This window comes from Triturus cristatus, chromosome 9 (assembly GCF_964204655.1).
Source record: "Triturus cristatus chromosome 9, aTriCri1.1, whole genome shotgun sequence".
Lineage (NCBI taxonomy): Eukaryota > Metazoa > Chordata > Amphibia > Caudata > Salamandridae > Triturus > Triturus cristatus.
In genome coordinates this window covers 803,573,706-803,586,334 of record NC_140592.1, presented here as the reverse complement: position 1 = coordinate 803,586,334, position 12,629 = coordinate 803,573,706, and the positions used below count along the sequence as shown (strand labels likewise).

Below are 12,629 nucleotides of genomic sequence, written 5' to 3'. Positions count from 1 at the left end.
AGTGCGCCAATTGGAGAGAGCCTGGCGTAAAGCCTATGACCCAGGCGCTGTCTCTGTATATAAAGCCATGTTCACCACCTACAAAAAAGCTATTATAGGCAGGAAAGCGGATTTCTATGAGTCCAAGATTCTAGCCGCCGACAATAAACAGAAGGAGATTTTTCGGATCCTAATGGAGCTAAGGCAGCTCCCCCGAAGACTGCAACAAGTTTCAGTCCTACTTCCTGCAAAAAGTCACTGACCTCCTGTCGATCATTCACCACACCCCCGCTGTCCACATTCCCCAGTAGATGCCCCCAAACTCCCTGCCTACGACAAACCTCTTTCCACTTTTCCAAAACTAAATCATGACTCTCTGAGTCCCCTTCTGGCCCGCACCAAGTCAGGGTCTCCTGCGGACCCCTGCCCACCCAAGGTATTCCGCCTGGCACTTCCTGGATTGGAGAGCGAGGTCTTGAACCTATTAAATCGGTCCCTGGACGCTGGCCAAGTCCCGACCAACTTCAAAGAGCCATACCCCTGCTGAAAAAACCTGGTGCCGACACAACGAATCTAAAAAATTACAGGCCTATTTCCCAGTTACCTTTTTTGGGAAAGGTACTGGAACAACATGTGGTGAAAACCCTATCCCTCCACCTAGAAGGCAACCACCTCTTCCATACGAAACTGATCATGTTGGCAGTCCGGGATGAATTGAGAGTGATGGCAGACAGTAAGAAACCTTGCGCCCTGGTTCTCCTGGACCTGTCCGCGGCATTTGACATGGTCAATCATGACCTACTCTTGTCGCGGATTAGGGAGCTAGGAGTCCAGGTGATAGCATTTCAATGGCTGGCGTCCTTTCTGTCAGGCCGATCTCAAAGGATCCAACTGGCCGACCAGGTTTCCGATGCTGGTGAGTTAACATGCGGTGTTCCACAGGGATCAGCACTGTCCCCCCTTCTTTTTAACGTATACCTTCTGCCTCTGGTGACCGCACTGTCCCGTATGGAGTGCCAGGTCTTCAACTACGCGGACGACACACAGATTCTCATCCAGATTGACTACTCCCCTATGGCACATACTCGGTTGCAGAATGTTCTAAAATTCACAGTCAACTGGATGACAGCTAACCACCTCAAAATCAACCCCGATAAAACTGAGGTTTTGGCCGTCACCACGAATGTTAATCCATGGTGCACCCTCTTTTGGCCACAAGAACTGGGCCCTACCCCCGAACCCGCCCCAGCTGTAAAGAACCTGGGTATAAAAATAGACTCCAAACTTTCTATGTCCCACCAGGTTTCAAACGTGGTAGGCACATGTGTAGGCCTACTGAGATTGTTGCGAAAAATGACCCCCCCTTCTCTTGTTTACAGCTCTCCGTATGGCAGTGTCAGCTCTAATCATTTCCCGTCTGCACTACGGGAACTCCCTTTATCTGGGTCTCCCGGACAAACTGCTGAGTAAGCTCCAGGTAGTCATGAACGACGCAGCTAGACTGGTTTTTAGGCACCCTAGGCGAGCCTACGCCACCCCACTGTTGCAGCAGCTTCACTGGCTCCCGGTTAAGCAGAGAACCAGATTCAAGGGGCTATGCATAGCCCACAAAGCTATCTATGGTCAGGCCCCAGCATATATTAAGGAGCGTCTGGTAAACTACATTCCGGGTCAGTCGCTCCAGTCCACTGATGCGGGCCTGCTAGCCTGTCCCCGCTTCTCGACCTCCTCTACAGGGGGCAGAGCCTTCTCTAACATGATTCCCCATCTCTGGAATGAACTACCTGCTGGGCTCCGCAAAGAGCCTGACCTGCTTCCATTTAGGAAAAAATTAAAAACCCTCCTATTTACCGAAGTCTGGGGTGCAATCTAGGCCAGTCAGGGTGCACACTCTTTGAGGTGCCACGGTTGGGCGTTCTCTCTAAGCGCTTAGAGACGTAGGTGATAATACTCTATAGAAATCCAAAGTAACATTAACATTAACCAAAGCAGAGTTTGCTATGGCAGGACAGGAGCTGTGCTCCCGCCCTGCCATAGCAAATGGCAATGTCCCTGGGGTGGGCACCCCAGGACATTGCAGGAGATGGTCCTGGGGGGTGGCGGTCCTTAGGGCCATCAAGGGCTCCAGGATGGGGGACACGTGGCCCCCCTCCCTACAATTTAAAGCCACAGGGAGGTGGTGGTCCCCAGGGCTTGGGGGAACCAGCGAGGCCCCTACTAATCAAGGAAGCCCCGGGGAGGTGGTGGTTCCCAGGGCTTGGGGGGGGTCAGTAAGGCCCCCCTGCCCCTATTTTATAAAAGCGCTCGGGAGGTGGCGGTTCCCGGGGCAGCATGGGGGGATGGGACCCCCACGCATTTATTATTGAAGCCCCAGGAAGGTGACGGTCCCCAGGGCTACGGAGGCCCCGGTGAACCCCAGTGAGCCCCCGCAAATGAATTATGCATTGCCCCCGGGACCTAGCCCACCTGGGGGCTTAAGTACAAGGAAGCGCAAATTTGGCCTTTAAAGAAATAAAATGCTTTTTTTTGCCCTGGGATCCCCTGAGCAGGCCAAAGGGGGCAGGGTGTCTCTACCTGCCCCTTTTCTTGTTTTTCAACCTTTTTTCCACTGTTTTCTTGTGACTCGGTTACTGAGTCACAAGATGGCTGCCAACACTTCCTGGTTTGGAGTGTTGACAGCCTTTCAGTGTAAAGCTCGTGCCCGGGAGTGTTCACGACTCCTCCTCGGTGTTCAGATATCAAAAGTTTTCTTTTTTTAATTTCTCAGGAACTACTGAACGGATTTACACCATTTAAACAAAAGGTCGCTTTCTCAACCAAGAGCTACCTTTCTGCCAAATTTGGTGTAATTCCGTTCAGCAGTTCAGGCTGTAGCCTGTTCCAATTTTTCCTATGGAAATTAACATGGCGAAAACGCATTTTGGGACCCCCCTTTTTTCTCAGCCCCGAATCATCCAGAAACTTTCAAGACAGGAGCTGACCGGAGCGCCCCATTGAGTTTTGAACATTTTGTGAAGATTCATCAACCGGCGCCAAAGATATTGGCAAATCAAAAAACGCTTTCCCTATGTAAAATAGGTCCTAACTATAACTACCTACAGGCGACCGACAGTAGGTATTTTATATATATTTATATATATCCAGCTCCAAGCACCCCTAGGTCAGGACCGCACTCAGACGAATGGCGTGCAAAGCAATTTAATGGTAAAAATGTGCCCCAGACAGATTGCCGCCACAGTTCAGACCCTGGATGGGTGCACTGTTCATATTTACTGCGTGGCAGAGATTAAAGTTCTCCAATGGACCTCCGTCTCAGCGGCACATTTTAAGATCCAAAGCCACTCGTCCCGCATACAGTCAAGGTACGATCCTAAGCCACGCGGCACCCAGTGATTACGGGTTGGTGCGTGTCCTCGCGGCAAGGGCGGCCGCGTTTGTACATCCAGCTCCAAGCACCCCTAGCACTCAGACGAATGGCGTGCAAAGCAATTTAATGGTAAAAATGTGCCCCCAGACAGATTTCCACCACAGTTCATCTTTTCAGTGCCAGTCAGTTAGCCGACGCATTTCGAAGCCTCACTGCTCCTTTTTCAAAGGCGCAACTGCTATGTTTGACACTCCCTTTTCTTCTCCATACGATACCACGCCCTCCAATGGGCTAAGAATTATGGTCCTTGTGGTTTGTCATACTCATCAGACCCTGGATGGGTGCACTGTTCATATTTCATCTTTTATTTTTTCAGTAAACATCTATGTTTTGTTTAATGTCAAGTAAGATCTCATTACATTATTTCTGTTGACTGTGGCTGTGCATGGCAGAGAGTCATACCCTATACCCAATCTCACGCAGGCGGGTAACCTGCCGCTAAAGGCAATGCGCAGCTGGGTTTGGCTGCTGGATTCGTTCCCTATATGTTAGCGTTTTTATTTCCAGTTTTTCCAGTGCCACAGCAGGCGGCCAACCCCCCCGCAGTGTACTTAAATTCTGACCCCAGGTGGTGGGTTCATCTGGTATTCCTCCTCAACCCCACCCCACTCCACAAGGGCGAGATGGTGAGGAAACCACTACCCTGCCCACTTATAAAATATTGAATTTTGAAGACACAGGGACTCAGTCCTCAAGTCCTACAATGGCAACCATAAAAAATGTTCTCATGTTGCAGCCGGCAAATAACAGCCCCCGACAGACCGGTCTTTGTAAACTCATTCAGGATGCTGCTTTATGCTTTATGTAGCACTGCTGGATATTCATAAATGTTGAACCCTCTTTTCTCTGAAACGGCTGAACAGATTTACCCCAAATCACAAAAAGCATTCTTTCTGAATAAAGATCTAGTTTTATGCCAAATGTGGTAACATTCAGTTCATCCGTTTTGGCTTTGGTGTTGGCTATGGAAATTGGGGTGATCCATGAAGCGAGGGCTGATATTCCCATACCCTTTTTCCCCATGCAATTTCCTATGGGAAAATTCGACAATGATACAGAAAAAATAGCTGAGAAAAATAACACCAAATTTGGTAGAAATCGACATCTTCACCCCACAAGTGTGATTTTTTTGATTTGGTGTAAAATTGTTCAGTTGTTTTTTGACAAATTAAGGATAAAAATACTGATATCTAGTGCCATGAGACTCTCGGAGGAGTACTGCAGAAAAAAAAGCATTTTGATTGGGACAGAAGGAGCTGATTGGCTGGCCACAATATGGAAAGAAATATTGGGGCTGTCGTTACAGGACTCAGGGATGTCCCCGAGTCCTAAAAAAGAATTTCAAAAATGATATATGAGGGTAGGGATATAAGAGGGTAGGGTAGCCATACCCTGACCCCCAAAAAACTGTTAATGTCATCACAGTCCTGCTTAACTCCCATAGGAGCCAGCCCCATATACTAGCAACTAACATGAAGTAGGTGTCTGTGGGGTGTTGGCCGCATTCTGGCCAGGTCCTGCATCCCCACACTCCGCATGGCTAAGAATGAACACGGCAGGGGATGGCCACAGACATGTTGTAATAAGATCTTACTTTATATTTTTTTTAAACACACAGAAATTCTCTGGAAAACAAATTGTGGATAAAGTGGAGTTATACATAAGTAAGATAGTAAGATTTTAAATTAGACAAATAATTCCATAGTAATTCAAAGAAAAAAACAAGGGTTAAAGTGAAGTTATACCTAGGTCTTGTAATAATAAAAAAAGACTATTTTTAAACCAAAAAGCACTGAAATTAATCGGTTAAATGTAAATGTCATAATTCTAATTTGCGTCGCTATGATGTACTGGTTATGGCCTCGCATAATACATCATTAATGAGATCTGAGATGTATGGTGGTGCATGCAATACTTATGTTACTTACATATAACTGGTAAATGTCAGTCTTTTTAAAAAAAAATTACAACAGTACTTTTTTTTATTACAAGGACTATGCACAACTCCACTTTAACCTTTGTTTTTTTCAATAAATACATATATAATACCATGGTGCTCAGGACAAATTTATGCGACCTGAAATAGTCTGAATGATCACAATTGTAGGAATGTGATGACATATGGCAGTGCTGGCAGGGACCAGGGGTGGTTGAAATTATGCATTGATTTAGCAATGTAAGCCACATTTTGTGCTTTTTTAACATAATGTCATGCAAAACAAGCGGTTTCACCAAACCTAATTCAACCAAAGCTGTACAAATACTTGCAAATGCAAGTTATGCATATGGCGGACGTGCATAAGCTGTTAGTTAGCCATCATGTATTCTTTTTATAGCTTGCTCGGGAGGTACAGTAAGAGTTATTCCCATGATGACAATATTTTGTGCTCTGCCAGTTCAACCACTGGTCACTTTAAATATACGTTTAAGGTCCTGGTGTCACTCAGGGTAAAAAAATACAAGTTGCTTATATCTTCCAAGAAACAAAAATAGGATTCTAAAAAGAATATTTTTGAGCTACGTTTTTTACAGAAACATTTTACTATGTTCACAAATGCATTGCATGCAGGTATAATAATTATTACGTTAAACGCTGCTTTCCACTGGCATTTACCGTACCAACTTGAGTATAAGGTAGTTCTTAATAAAACAAATAAATAAACACGAATATTTGAACTGCATTACCAAAACAAAAAAAGAGTTATTACCGTTTAGAACATTTTACTCCTCCTGCATAAGTAGCCGCAATTGCCAACAGATAAAGTTTTTTGCTCCTGACAACAAAATTGCCGTTCTATCCTCAGTAGTGCTTCCAACTATCATTTCGAAAAACTGATTCACATATTTCTCAGTGGCATTCTCAAGTAACAGACAAACTAACAATGCATGCTGAAAAATCGCCAAGGCACCAGATGAGCAAAAGCAAATACGGAGTTATCTATTAAAGCGAGTGGCATCCCCACAAACAAGCACTGGCAAACATCAATAGATCTGGCCTTAGCAAGCTAGCTAGATTGACTTTTTGCAGCTGCACACTAAATAAAAATGAAAACGTACCAGCCATATGCTTGCAATAAAAAAAAGGTTAAGAGAAAAAATAGCAGGCAAGTGAACTTAGAACAGGTCTACAAACCATTTTTAGTTTTAATACATATCTCAGGAAAATATGATTCTTGGTGGTGTAAGGAAAACGTACTATAGGCTTTTTTTTAAATTACTTTTACCGGAGGCCATAGTTTATGACATTGACTTTAAAAATGAAAGAATGGAAAGGACAAGAATTCGGCAGAGTAAGTATTGGTCCATCAACTATGGTACTGATGTACACTTCTTTTAAGACATGATATAATATGCAATTATTCAAGCTGCAGTCTGTTAACTCAGTTAGAGAGTCAATGGCTGAGGTGAGCTGACTCACTGTCAAGGCTCTGTGTGGTGGTGGGCAGAAGCAAAACATGAACGACAGTAGAACTGTAACACACAGTGACTCTGTGTACGTACACATTTATGTACTCTTTAATTATGGGGCAGGGAATAGATATCACTAATGCAGCAGTTGCAGTGTCCCTGCAGCCCAGAGGTCAGAGGGGTCCTCTGCATCCCAATTATAGTTGTCTCTTACTAGTCAACTGAGGTGGGTGCAGGCGGTCCATTTTCTTTGCTTGTGTTATGTCCTATGGCACCCTTGCTAGGCTGATGACTTCAGATAAACCTTAATCAAACATCAATGCATTCCACCACTAATCACTCAATGACATATATACAAACTTCTTGTCAAACACAAAAAGCTTTTTCAATTGAAGCTAATGTTCAAAGCCCATCCCATCCCACCGAACATGATTACTAATGCACACAGTGAGGCATATAAGCCGTCTTTAGTTACCTTGTATTCCCGTAGAAGATCTCCCAACTGGGAAGCACTGGTTACTGCATCCAGAGAAACATTATCTTTAATCTGTTGCTCCAGTTGGTCCATCCAAGTCATCAATTCAGTGATTGCCCCACGGGACGACAGCTTTTCCATTTGTAGCTACAAATGTGGATGCAGAGCAATGTGTTTGGAGTAGTTTGATTACATCTTTCTTATCATTTTATGATAATGTATTTGGCAGCAAACAAAAGTGTACAACAGTGACGAGTAAACAAACCATTTTTTAAATGATCTTTGACAAGAGCTGATTAAATCACTAGAGCCTAATAAAACATAATACCAATTAATACTGTGCATGGGGAGGCTCTATTGGACCTCCTCACATGAAAATGCCTTTGATAAAGGGTGTGTCAATGAACATGTGATGATATCAATTCCAACAGCCACAAATGTCTATTTCCCCCCAACTTTAAACCAAGTTTTTTCTGTTAAGGAAAAGGCAACTAAATTGGTTCTACTGGTGAGACATTAGCTGCTGACAAATATGGTATAATAAGGAGAAGTCAGTGAGATCAGAAGTGTGTTTCTCCATATTCCTTTGGGTAGTAAGAGTTATGCTTGCCTGCGTCTCGTCATATTTAAAAAATAAATATTTGGGAGGGCTATCATTCAGATTGATCAAATAAGGAATTCTTGCTCAAAAACTCTTATCTTTGCTTTGATCTTTGCATTCCCTAATTTTATTGTTGGGTTATAACACTGGGGTCTTGTACCAGATATTGTGTCCTAAATCATATTTACAAAATATCGCTAATGTGGAAGCAATAATACAAAATCCATAACAGATATGACAATATCTTTGTAAACTAATTTAGGACACAATATTATGGTCAGAACATATTTCTGATATTGATATTCTGACAACCAACACTGGCATCTACTGATTATACTTAAAGTGAATAGGGTGCTTAGCATATGTTGAATTTTTATGGTGTTTAATACTTAAAAAAATGTTTAAAGTGTATATACAGTGTTTTAAACACTGAGCAGCTTTTTATTGCACTATCGTAGGAACTATAAGACCATCCTTTGCACAATCATACCATTTAAACTGTTCCATGTGTTCCATGTGTGGCTATATACTCTGGCCCAACCCTATTCCAACTTAGAAACGTTTTTAGGTGGTCCAACGAAAGAAGATGCACAAAATCAAATCCAATGCCACCACCCTAATGCAATATTTTGTATTCCCCCTTAATTTCACGCAGCTTTGTATTTAATTATTGCTGCTTGGCAGTAAAGTAAAAGCTGTCAAGTCACCCGAGCAGGAACTGTAAGGTGAGGGGTAGAGGAGAAGGCCAGTTTAGTGGGTGGTCAATGTACCAATTCTCTTTACTTCAGTACTGTTGACAACACCTTTTTGCTAGGGGCCATCTAACACACAAGGGAGCTCACTCACACTTATCTGAGGCCATGCCTTGACTTCACAATTTCGCTCACAAAGCATGCATAAAAATCAGAGAATTTACCCCAGGCCTTTTCCCTTTACACCGGTAGGCAATGTATCACTTCATTTACTTTCCAAAGGAAAAATCAAAATTTTTGAATTTGCTGTACATTTGCCAGCCAAGATGCATTGTACTTATTTTTTATTTGCTTTAGCTAGTGCTCACAATGTGCATACATGCATAACTCCCCACTAAGCTAGGTCTGCACCACTCTAAATATTTATCCAAAAATGTAAAACAAACTGCATACCATTAATTTTGAAGTCCTCAATCACTAAACAGTAAAGATCCCTGTTCCTTTGGTTTTTGAACTGCAAATCACTTAGTTATCTTTGGGTTTTGTAGTCAAGCCAAATCAGATATAAAAGATAAGACAACTCAAAAAGTTAGTTACATTTCCAAATTATGCTATTTACGATTTCAGCTTAATAAGGACTCACTGAAACTGCAAATGAAACACTTCTTACTTGAAACAGTTTCCCTTGGATTTCTGGAACTTCAGTGATTAACTCTGTCCACTGCTGCTCAAACTGTGCCAGACTTGAGCGAAGGGTTGCAGTGTCAGCTTCTTTCAGACGTAGAAGTTGGTTACCAGTCCTTATCACTGAAGTCTTCAGAGATGATTTTTCATCTACTTCCTTTGATAATTCCTAAATGTGTTTGGAAAGAGGAAAAACAAACTTAGATGATATAGGCTTTAGTTTGAAAATAATCTCTACTAAACTTATTGTATACATTAACTAAGAACATAGGTTAGCATCGGTCACAATTCAAAATTTGCTGCATTACGTGAAGGCTTGTACATCAATGTACATCAATGTGAAATACAGAGCCTTTACATTGTACTGTGGATCATGATCCTAAACCAATACTAACATAAACTGTTTGTTGGTTGGTTTTCAACTTAGCATGTAGGGATTAGTAAATAGTAAATATTCGTCTGAAAATAGATAAAGTAATTGTATATTTTATATTTCCATTGCAGTATGTTATTTATTTTTATACTGTAAAATAGCTACGTGAATGAGTCTTTCCGACCACTCAAACAAAAGGTAGAACCATTAATGGAATTCAGTTAATCGTTAGAAAACATTGTAAAATGTAAAGAACAGATAGGAAATGCCCAGAGGAAAGTGGTTTTATGGCCACATTGCCACCAAGAGAATATCTAGGACAAGAATTTAGTAGGCATTCTTCTAGGATGCCACCAGCAAAAGGGTACCTGACTGCCACTATGAACAGCATAGTTTGCAAAAGGAGTCTAAATAATGGAACACGTCGTGACTGCAGGGGTTCCTAACTTGACATTTGCCTTTTCAGCAAAATTGCATTTTTCTTACAAAGAAGCTGTTGCTGTTGTTCCTGATCGTCTCCAAGTCCTGTGATACATTCAGGGACTCCTGCTTCCAGTAGCTCATTTTCTGAAGAGTACTCTTCAACCAAGTTGTCAGCTTATCAGCCTCCTTATTGTAACTATGGAACACATATGAAAGCAATGTTACATGTTTAAGAATCTAAAAACCTTGTAATGGAAAGAAAAGATTACTTATTACTATTGACACAGTTTGCATATGCTCATAGATTTATTTATGGGATATTTAAGTCAAACCTAAAGGATGGAAGTGTATTTATTCATAGAGGGTTCTGAGAGCTGAAGACAAATGGCATTATTTTCAGGCAGTATCACATTTGAAGACGCTCCAATTTTATTTTCAAACACAAACATATTTAACAATCACAGCTATTTTCTTCCCTCTTGTGTCTCTTGCATTTCGCTCCATTCGTGTTTCTAAATTACTCTATTTGTCTCCACTGGTATTTCTATTACCACTGCAGGTAGTTATCGACACAGAGTGATTTGTAATTTTAGATAAAGTCTATAGATTCACATGCAGCTTCAAATATTCATCTTCTTTGAGAACCTAAAATCAAGATCAAACATTTAACCACAGTACACAAGCATATGAACACCCCACAGTATACAATTATGCAAATTAAACATGCACACTTGTGCTCTGAATATGATAGATACATCCTAAAACTGGGATTTCTCGAACTTTGACCTATAGGAAGTGTACAATATGCATGGTATGGTGTGTAATTACTTTAGGACAGCACCTTTATGATTTAAGACACAACAAAAAGAAATTTATTGGCAAATTAAGCAATCAGGTGCACTGCTGAACCAACAGTAAGAAAGGTACACATAAATGTTTTCTTAAGGACTCAAATTTAGTTCAGAGAACAATATGTAGAGATCGTAACACTGATTTCTCTTTTTTTTTAAATTATTTTTATTTTTTTTATTTTAAATTTTACAATGATACGAAACATGACAGGCATACTATACAAAACATAATAATATAAAGAAAGGAACAAAGAAAAAAAAGAGACCACAGAAAATGGCCAACATGAAACGTGAGATATGAAATAAAACACTATTTACCTAAGTAAATTCAGATCCTAGATACTAAACAAACATTGGCCTATTGAGACTTGTACTATAAAAGAGGTCAATAATAAACGGAACAAGCTTGGGAGGCAGGGGGACGACATAGATAGACAACTGTACAAACAAAACCTAAACCAAATCAATGAGACCCATCAGCCATCAGACCAGTCCTTGAAGGGGGCCCAGATTCTAGCCCCGAAATCCCGCCTTTTCCTCCCCCTTAACAGAAATACAGAAGACTTGAGATTGTATAATGCTAACATCCTGGCTCTCCAATTACAAAAAGTTGGAGCTTCAGAACTAATCCACTGCGATGTAATACATAGCCGAATCATTGCCATTGCAAGAAAAAGAAAAGCAGCCGTAGATCTGGAGCCCCCACTAGACCCATTACCATTGTACCCCATTATCACAAGTTCAGGGGAAATTTTGATCTGAATCTTTAAGACCACATTGATAAAATGCTCAATCTCATGCATACATATCCCCAACTTAGGACACACGTAAAACATATGCACTGTATCCGCAGCCTGTAATCCACATCTGGCACATCTATCACCCTTCTGTCCCCCCATTTTGCAATCTTAGCGGGTGTATAATATAGGTCGAACATCGCCATAAAGCATTGAGACTGTAGGCTGCCTGAAACTGATCCTGACTTGCTAACTGTATCGTGAGCCTAGTATCAACCCCTGTCTTACCGAATTTCCCATCCCACTTTAAATCCTGCGAATCCAAATCATCTGGCAGACAGGATAAAAGATACTGATAGACCATGCCTATTCTTACTTTCTTTCGAGCCATCTCAATTATAGTTATATTTCCACATTTAATAGTCATCTCATTTCGGGGTTTATCAAGAAAGCTTCTGATCTGAAGATATTTAAAGAAATCGTGGGTATGTAAATTAAACTTCTCCTTAAGAAAAGAAAAAGTAGATATTTCCCCCCCGAACACAGATCACCAATAACCTGCAATCCACGTAGCTGCCATCTTAAAATGACTTGATCCTGAAAAATTGATGGCAACATATCAGCAGCGGAGAAGGGCGTATATATATTAATATTTGCAATAACACACCTGCGGCGAATCTTCCGCCAGATGACAAACGCCGCATAAATCACTTTGAATCTTGTTTTTTTTAAATAACTTGGTTCTAGTATCTTTACCAGAATGCCTTTAGCCGCATCCCCCAGGCCAATTTCATAGATAGTGGGCCTGTTTGCTAAAGGGACAGCTGCCCTATCCCCTACTAAAAGAATTCCAAAGTGTTGCAGCATAGCTGACCAGGAATACATTAGCAAATTTGAGACTGCCCACCCCCATCGAGCTCTTGGGAGGCACATCCATTTTGCTGCCCTCCGTGCTCAACGATACCCCCAGAGAAATCTC

The 12,629-nt window shown here is 41.6% G+C and overlaps 1 protein-coding gene across 1 annotated transcript in view; it reads right to left on the bottom strand.

Annotated features, from left to right (window-relative positions):
• Window positions 1-7,199: 7,199 nt before the first annotated feature.
• LOC146798868 (nesprin-2-like) overlaps window positions 7,200-12,629 on the bottom strand; it is a 1,144,883-nt gene continuing 1,139,453 nt past the window's right edge. Inside the window, exons 110-112 of the mRNA XM_085627789.1 lie at window positions 10,126-10,258; window positions 9,253-9,435; window positions 7,200-7,436 (exon numbers count right to left, since the gene is read on the bottom strand). Coding sequence (XP_085483915.1) covers window positions 7,200-7,436; window positions 9,253-9,435; window positions 10,126-10,258 — 553 coding nt within the window. The remainder of the gene's footprint in view (window positions 7,437-9,252; window positions 9,436-10,125; window positions 10,259-12,629) is intronic.